The 9,097-nt window shown below is 44.8% G+C and overlaps 2 protein-coding genes across 2 annotated transcripts; both read right to left on the minus strand.

The window, feature by feature from the left end:
- Positions 331-1,260, minus strand: LOC102175603 (olfactory receptor 4X2). Its single transcript, XM_005690179.2, has one exon. The coding sequence runs from the start codon at positions 1,258-1,260 to the stop codon at positions 331-333; it is 930 nt and encodes a 309-aa protein (XP_005690236.2).
- Positions 7,754-8,683, minus strand: LOC102175320 (olfactory receptor 4B1-like). The gene has a single exon (XM_005690178.2). The coding sequence runs from the start codon at positions 8,681-8,683 to the stop codon at positions 7,754-7,756; it is 930 nt and encodes a 309-aa protein (XP_005690235.2).

Consider the following 9,097-nt stretch of genomic DNA (forward strand, 5'->3'; position numbering starts at 1 on the left):
ATTATAATGAAGTTGTTGAGCATGGAAACCAGTGAGAATACTCTAGAACTAACAAGTCCTTTGAACTGAACTTCGTCCCATTCTGCCCCTTCAGTTTGGACTAGGCATTTTTTTTTTTTTTTGACTACTGAAAAGATGGAGTAGATTTCCTTCCAGTCTTTACATCTACTTAGACATAATCTTTTACATTTTTATTAAATGAAACAATATATTTTTATTAAAATGTTTACTGTGAGCATTCCTCTGTTTTTATTTCCCTCTATAATAGGATTTTTAAATGCTGGTCTTAGCATCATTGTAAACCCAAGGATCAACACCAAGGCTCAGCCTCTACCTCTCTTCTGCGTTCACTGCTCTGATCCACAGCCTCCTCACGGCCTTCTTCACTTGAGCATTTCTCAGGGAGTAGATGACAGGGTTGAGCAGTGGAGTGATCACCGTGTAGAACACGGCCACCGTCTTGTCCACAGACAGGGTGGTAGAGGGTCTCAGATAGATGAAGATGCAGGGCCCAAAGAACAAGGTGACCACAGTGACGTGGGCCCCACAGGTGGACAGGGCCTTGCACCGCCCCGCGGAGCTCTGGGTCCTCAGATGGAGCAAGATGACCACATAGGAGGCTAAGAGGACCACGAAGCTGGTCACAGACAGGGTCCCCCCGTTGGCAACAATCAGAAGACCAATGAGGACAGTGTCAGAGCAGGCAAGTTTGAGCAGGGGAAGCACGTCACAGAAATAGTGGTCGATCACCCTGGGGCCACAGAAGGGCAAGCGGAAGACAAGAAGGATTTGGGCCAAGGAATGCACAAAGCCCCCCACCCATGCTGCGCCCACCAGGACGGCACACGCCTGCCGGTTCATGATGGTGGTGTAGCTGAGGGGCTTGCAGATGGCCACGTAGCGGTCATAGGCCATCACAGTGAGAAGGAAAATCTCAGTGCCACCAAACAAGTGGATAAAGAAAACCTGTGTCATGCAGCCCCACAGAGGGATGGCTTTCCTCTCAGCCAGCAGATCTGAGATGAGTCTGGGGGCTGTCGTCGAGGCGTAGCAGATCTCCACAAAGGACAGGTAGCCCAGGAAGAAGTACATGGGGGAGCCAAGGCTTCTGCTGCTCATGACAGTGAGGACAATGAGGAAATTCCCCAGCACAATGGCTGTGTACAGGAGCAGAAATATCACAAAGCAGGCTTTCTGCACCTCTGGATTGGAAGAAAGTCCCAGGAAAATGAATTCTGTCACATTGTGTGTTTTAGCCATGAGGTAGCCACCAGGAGGCAGTAATTTGGAAGGGTGATCTGAAATGATACAAAACAAGACTCCTTCCTTAAGGCGTGAATTATATAATAGTCCCTTGCGTGCCTGAAATGCTACCATTCAAACTCTGCAAACTTGGAACCTTCTCAGAAATAGGAAATCCATGTCTGCAATCCATAGACCCCTAGGCTCAGTGACCCTCCTCTCTTAGAACATTCTGGAAATACAGCACTTTGCACATTGAACTGTGGGGCTTCCCAGGTGGCACTAATGGTAAAGAATCCCCCTGCCAATGTGGGAGATGCAAGAGACGTGGGTTCGATCCCTGGGCTGGGAAGATCCCCTGGAGGAGGGCATGGCAACCCACTAGAGTGTTCTTGCCTGGAGAAGCCCATGGACAGAGGAGCCTGGTGGGCTACAGTCCATGGGGTCGCAAAGAGTCAGACATGACTAAAGCGACTTAGCATGCACACACACATTGAATTTACTGTAACTGTTTTACATGACCATCTGCCTCACCACGCTGAACTTTCTAGAGCAGATATTATTTCTTACTACCACTCTATCTCCAGTGCTAACTGAAGCACCTGCCCAAAATCACACTCACCGAATGCACATAGGATGGAGGAATAGTGCAGATAGATCGTCCTAGCCTTCTTAGCGCAGGGTTTGGTAAGTCACAGATGTTCAGCAGATACTGAAAGAACAAAGGTCACCAAGGACCAAGACCACACCTTCTCCATCCCTGAATCCCACATCTAGCTCAGTGCTTATTTCAGGCAAAGACCAGACCAATGGGAGAGCACTCTGTAAAATACCACGGCCTTCCTGGTAGCATCCCCTTTACTTTCAAAGTGGAATTGTAATCATCACATGCTCACAAAACAAAACTCACCCCAGAGTTTCTGTGCCTTTGGTGCCTCAGCCCAGATCTTTTTTCTGCTCTGATCACAGAGAGGCAAATATCACCCCGAGAACATCCCTCACCTAGTGCAGGTTTTGGAGTTGTACAATTTCAAAGCAGTCAGGCAAAGCTCGCAACCAGAGCTCATACAGCTCAGGAGTTGCCAGATGGGAAATCGGTTTCCCTTCCAGCCTTAGGCTTGGGAATGTTAAGACTAAGCCTGATTCTACTAAGCCTAAGTCTACTCCACCTGATTAAAAAGAAGAACACAAAACTCTTGTCTGTCCATGTTCCACAGAGAAGAATAATTCTGGCAGCTCAGCCTTGAATTCACCCTGCTAAGGGGGAAGGCATGGTGATCAAGTGAGAGAAGATTGGTCCCCAGAGAGGCGTGCTTTACCCTTCCTCATCAGGCACCTGCCTCGTGGGAAGCAGGACCTGGGTACTAACATTCCAAACTTCCTTGTAGGTAACATAACTTCAGGAATCAGTAGGGAATATATTAAAGTAATTTCACCCAGTGTTCACAGGGCGCTTGGGCTGTGGGTCCCTATACCATGCAGAGGTCAGTTAGATCCAGCTCTTGCTTATCATGAACTCAGTCATGTGACTTCACATGACAGGACACCATTCAAAGGATGGGTCCAAGGAATATGGGTGGTATGTGTCAGGAAAGAGATAGCCCTTCTCCTGGCCTTTGGTTTGGACGAGGTTACAGGCATCCCACACGTTTCAAAGGTTCACTTTACACCACCACTGTTTTCCACTGATACCTGTTTCCCGAAGAGGATTTTTCCTTTTATAGGAAAAGATAAAAAGGGGAAACAGCAGCATTTGTCTTAACAAGTGAGCATTGTAGAGGCAGCACACACCCCAAGCAACTGACACTGCTAAGCATTTCAGCATCAAGCTGCCATAACTCAGCTCTGTCTGTGAGCATCGGTGGTTTATCTTGTTTTGTGCGTCTGTTAGCAAGATGCGTCCTAAAGTGACTGCCACTTCGCTTTACCTCATTTCGGTTTACCGAGGATCATATAGGAACACTCTAGTTTTTTGTTTGTTTGTTTTGTTTTGGGAATCTGGGGTGTTTCCTGTTTTTATTTACTTGCTTGGCTGTGTCAGGCCTTAACTGCACACGAGATCTTCCCTTGCGCACGTGGGCTTTCTCCAATGCCTGGGCTGCTCTCCAGTTTTGGCCCCGGGCTTAGTCGCCCTCAGGCATGAAGGATCTTAACTCCCGACCAGGGATGGAATCGCATCAGCGGCGTAGGAAAGTGGATTCTTAACCACCAGGCCACCAGGGACGTTCCAGGAACACTCTTAATTTTGGATAGAAGGAGAAACTGGTACAAATCAGTGGTTCTTAACTGGGGGCAATCTTCCTCAGAGAGGACATTTGGCAATATCTGGAGACATTTGTCCTGGTCACAATTTGGGTGGAGAATGTTCCTAATGGCATCTAGTAGGTCAAAGCCTGGGATTCCAGGACACATCCTACATGAACAGGACAGCCTCCCAAAAGTGTCTGAACCAAAATGTCAGCAATGCTGCCATTGAGATGCCCTGGTAGAGACATAGCAAGATTTCTGCTAAATTGATCGTTATTGAAACTAGGTATCTGGTACAGGCGAGTCTAGGAACCATGCTATGATAACAACTGCATATGGTCTAAATTCCTTGTAACAAGAGATGCTTTAAATTTCACAAAAGAACTCTCATCCTAGGGCCTCGATCCTTTATCATTCATCAGGGGAAAAACCAGGGTGTGCTGTCAGGAAAACAGTGTTGCTAGGAAAATGGTTCTTGGGACTTCTCTGGTAGTCCACTGGGTAAGACTTCATGCTTCCAATGCAGGGGGCACAGGTTCAATCTCTGGTTAGGGAACTAAGATCCCACATGCTGTGTAGCATGGCCAAAAAAATAAAATGCTTCTTGCACTTGGCCCAAACGTTCATGCTAATTAAAGAAACTGAATTACAGGTTTTAGTCACTTACTTGGGGTTGCACAATCTCTAAGAGGTTAAACTCAATTTCAGTTGAAGACTCTGGCACCAGATTCAAATCCTTTTAACAACCTCACTGTGCCCACATCACTATCCCCCAGGGTTCCCTCTACCAAAACTCCCCGTGGAGACTTCCCTTATTTAATGAAAGGACTCTGATACTATTGAACACCAGTGTGACCAGTTCAGAGGAAACACAATATTTGGTCTCATATTATAATCTCATTCTTATTTTCACTACTTACTATTCCAGCCTCCTTTGCATCTCAGCATAGACATATGACCTAGTTCTGGTCAATAGGAGTCAGAGATGCTCTGGGGAACTTCTGGGAAATATTTCCCACAATAAAATGAGAGCCTCTCCCTCCCTGCATGGGAGCAGATAACACCAAGAGCTGCTAGAGACACCTAGCGGCCATAATGGGACAGACTGCAGAATCCAAGGGGCACCAGCCAGATGCTTGGGCGTCATAGGAATAACAAAACAACCCGGGGACTGCTGACCTCCCAACTTCCTGTTGAGTAAGTAATAAATATCATTATGGCTTAAGCCAGGGATGGGCAAATTTCTCTAAAGGGTTACATGGTAAGTATTTTAGGCTATATAGACCACACTGTGTCACAACTACTCATGGCAAACTAACACAAAAACTGCCATAAATAAGAAGTGAAATACCGGGTACAACTATAGTCGAATGAACCCTTACTTATGGTCACTAACATTTGAATTATGTGTAACTTTCATGTATCACAACGCATTACCCTACTTTGAATTTTTTTCAAACATTTAATATGTAAAAACAATTCTTAGCTCACAGCAAAAGCAGACGATGAACTGGATTTGGACTGAACCGTATTTCAGGGGCCAGATAACAACCATCTAGAAAGAAAAGAAAACCATCTTGTAAAATTATCCAAATTAAGATATTAGTGATTAACAATAGTTTCCCTTCTAGCAAAGCCCTACTGCCCTGAAACAAAGCTCCTACTGGGGAATTTCAGACATTAGAATCATATTAAGGGGATGAGGGCACCAAGGAAGTTAGGAAAGCCTTCCTGGTACTCCTATGTTATCACACTGATAGGGAGGGATCATACAAAACAGTAATCTTCTGTTTCCAGATTCAGTCCCTGATCCGGAAGGATCCCATGTGCAGCACGACTAGCCTGTGCTCTAGAGCCCAGGAGCCGCAGCCAAGGGCCCATGCGAGGCAACGAGTGAAGCCCGTGCCTTCGAGCCTGCGCTCCGCAGCAAGAGAAACCTCCACAGTGAGAAGCCCGAGCACCGCAAGTAGACAGCGGCCCTTTGCTCACCTCGACTAGAGAAGATCCGCGCAGCAATAAAGACCCAGCGCAGCCATCAATTAAACAAATAACATTATTTTTTTAATTATGATCTCTCTCCACATGCCACAGTCTTTCCACACATCACAGCGTGCTGACACCAAGAGAAAAAGTGAATGAGCCCAGTGTTGTGCAGGCGGGAGATGACAGGGTGGGAATTGAAGTCCAGCTGTTCCTCCCTAAAATCTGTGCACTTTGCCTTCTGGGTCACCAAAGAAGAGAAGGCATTTAGATAAGGACAGCTCAGAAAGAGCTAGGATTGCTACCAAGGAGTACAAGGAGCTTATCTAAAACACAACGTGACATGAACTACTCAGGTCTTATATGGGAAAAGATGGTATATGAGAAACCAAAAGTATTTTGGGTGAAAACACAATCTCAGATGCTCCATACAGAAAGTTAACAAAGTGGCAATTCTATCTTAATCTCACCCAAATCATGACTTGAAGCGATATTTCTCTGTCATCATTACTCAAGTGTATTAACAAGTTTTACTCTCTAATGAGAGCATCAGTGTTACTCTTGAGAGTCCCTTGGACATCTAGGAGATCCACCAGTCCATCCTAAAGGAAATCAGCCCTGAATATACATTGGAAGGACTGATGCTGAAGCTGAAACTCCAATACTTTGGCCACCTGATGCGAAGAACTGACTCATTGGAAAAGACGACCCTGATGCTGGGAAAGATTGAAGGCAGGAGAAGGGGATGACAGAGGATGAGATGGTTGGATGGCATCACCGACTCAATGGACATGAGTTTGAGTGAACTCCGGGAGCTGGTGATGGACAGGGAGGCCTGGCATGCCGCCGTCCACAGTGTCACAGAACGACACAACTGAGTGACTGAATTGAACTGAAGTGAATGATAGCATATCTGTTAACATTAAAATGGTTAATGTGGATTGTTTGTTAATTGGAGTGATGCTATAATGCCAAGTGAAAATTTCACCATTTCTATGCAAAGAAAATAATTTTAAAAGTATACGCTAGCAATTGAAGTTTAGGATTGGATGCTGAGACCATAGGACATTCTTTATTCTTCACATCACTGTGTATCAACCTTGACACCAGAGTTTACATGCTATTCACATATTCTGTTATCCATTAATCTATTTAATTTTGTATTCATTTATTCAACTTTGCTGAGGATATAGTATGTGCATAAAATTATGCTGGCACTGAAGTAGAGCATAAAGGTAAGTAATGTTCAGCCCTCAAGTAGACTTCAAGGTATACACATCCAGAAAGAGCAATAGTATAAAATACACAGGATTAAATACCCAAAACCTGTCCATATAAGCAAAGGGCAATAAGTTTTCAGAGGAAGTCAAGTCTTCCCAACTCAAAGGAAACTGGCACAGGTTTTATGAAAAGAATAGTATCTGAAAGAAGTTTAAGGCCCGGTTCTGACCAGACTGAGATAGTGAAGGCTTAGATGGGTTTAGACAGAGCAGGAGCCAAGGTCTTCTGGAATTGCCAGGGAAGTCTGAGGCCACATAGGCTGATAAAAGGGTGCCTTTATGCCATCACTCACAGTAGACAGACAAGCTTGGTTGGAGTCTCAGGAACAAGTCAGTTACTATTTTGGAAACAAGCTTTTTCAGTCATTTGGTAAATTTATTAGTGGTACCTAGGTCTTCATTTGAGCTTCCCAGGTGGGTAGGTGGTAAAGGATCCACCTGCTAACGCAGGTGACATGATTTCAATTCCTGCGTCAGGAAGACCCCTGGAGAAGGAAACGGCAATCCACTCCAGTGTTCTTGACCGGGAAATCCCATGGACAGAAGAGCCTGGCAGGCTACAGCCCACAGAGCTGCAGAAAAGTCAGACACCACTTAGCAACTAAATCATCAACAACAAATCTTTATTTATAAAATAAGCTTTATAGAAATTAAACAACCACATATATCTAGAGTACCTAAATAATTATATATTTTATTGTTTAATGACAATGAAGATAGAATAGAAGAAAGCTACTGCAAATTTACAAGCGTGAATTCTGTGCGGAATTTGGGTTTAAGGATGGCAGCACTGAAGTACAAGGAAGTTTGGAATTTTCTGGTGGTGTCTAAAGGAAAAGGAAAATTAAACTCTCATCATCATAGGGCAGTGTTGTAAAAACTAATAAAATAAAATACAACAAAAAGTATGAACAGGTTAACTTTTCCTCTCTTGCTCATATTCACTAAAGTCAGAATGCATATTTGGTCACCCTATACATACTAAATTTTTAATATTTTCATTTTTATTGCAACCCTGAGTTTACTTTCCTGCCCCACAACCTCCTCAAGGCAACTTTCACCTCTGCATTTCTGAGTGTGTAGATGATGGGGTTCAGCATGGGGGTGACCACTGTGTAGAACACGGCCACCAGCTTGTCCTCAGTGAAGGTGGAGGGGGGCCGCATGTAGAGGAAGATGGCGGGTCCAAAGAACAAGACGACCACCGTGATGTGAGAGGCACAGGTGGAGAGGGCTTTGCGTCTCCCCTCTGCTGAATGGTTCCTCAAGTTGACCAGGATGACAATGTAGGAGGACACCAAGAGGAGGAAGGAGAAGATGGAGAATAATCCACTGTTGGCCAACACAATGACCCCCTCCAGAGAGGTATCAGTGCAGGCAAGCTTGAACAAGGGATGGAGGTCACAGAAGTAGTGGTCAATCACGTTGGGACCACAGAAGGATAACTGGAGAGTAATAATGATCTGCACCATGGAGTGAACAAACCCCCCCAGCCAGGAAGCAGCCACCAGATGGTGGCACAGAGACCGGCTCATGATGGTTGTGTAGTGAAGGGGCTTGCAGATGGCCACGTAGCGGTCATAGGCCATCACCGTGAGCAGGAAGATCTCAGTAACTCCAAAGAAGTGAAAGAAGAATATCTGAGCCACACAGCCCTCCAGGGAGATGGTCTTAATCTTGGAGAGTAAGTCTGTGATGAATTTAGGGACAACAGTGGAAGAGTAACTGATCTCCACCAGCGACAGGTGACTAAGGAAGAAGTACATGGGGGAACGCAGGCTCTTACTGACTCTAACCGTCAGAACAATGAGGCCATTGCCCACCACCGTGGCCAAGTACACGGGCAGAAACACCGCAAAGCACGCTCTCTGCACCTCTGGATCCTGGAAAAGACCACTGATAATTAACTCAGTTACATTATTGGTCCTCGCCATGGAGTTGATTTATATGTACTGGACCAGAGATAATCAGACATCTGCAATAAAATAAACACTGATTATAACATTCACCTCATTTATAGCAAGTTGGACAGCGTAAATCAGTTTACAACAAAAATTTATCATGAACTCATTTATTTAGGCAATATGTGCTCACTGAGCATTAAATATGACCAATCTAACAATAGTTTATATATTAGAAAATGAGGGCTGAGAGAAATGGGCCATCTACCCAGGATCACGCAGAAAATAGCCCACTGTAGGACTCAGAATCAGGTTGAATTCATAGGGTTTCTTCTAACCCACCACAGATATTCTGAATTTAGGGAGTCATTCAAGTTCAGCTCTTATATTTTTAGCATCTTCATTGCATTTTGATGGATCTGTCTTATTGGGAAATCCCCATGACAC

The sequence above is a fragment of the Capra hircus genome, chromosome 15, assembly GCF_001704415.2.
Source record: "Capra hircus breed San Clemente chromosome 15, ASM170441v1, whole genome shotgun sequence".
In the NCBI taxonomy this organism is placed as follows: domain Eukaryota; kingdom Metazoa; phylum Chordata; class Mammalia; order Artiodactyla; family Bovidae; genus Capra; species Capra hircus.

Coding starts and splice junctions, on each gene's coding strand:
- LOC102175603 (XM_005690179.2), bottom strand. CDS start 1,260: ATGGCTAAAACACACAATGTGACAGAATTCATTTTCCTGGGACTTTCT.
- LOC102175320 (XM_005690178.2), bottom strand. CDS start 8,683: ATGGCGAGGACCAATAATGTAACTGAGTTAATTATCAGTGGTCTTTTC.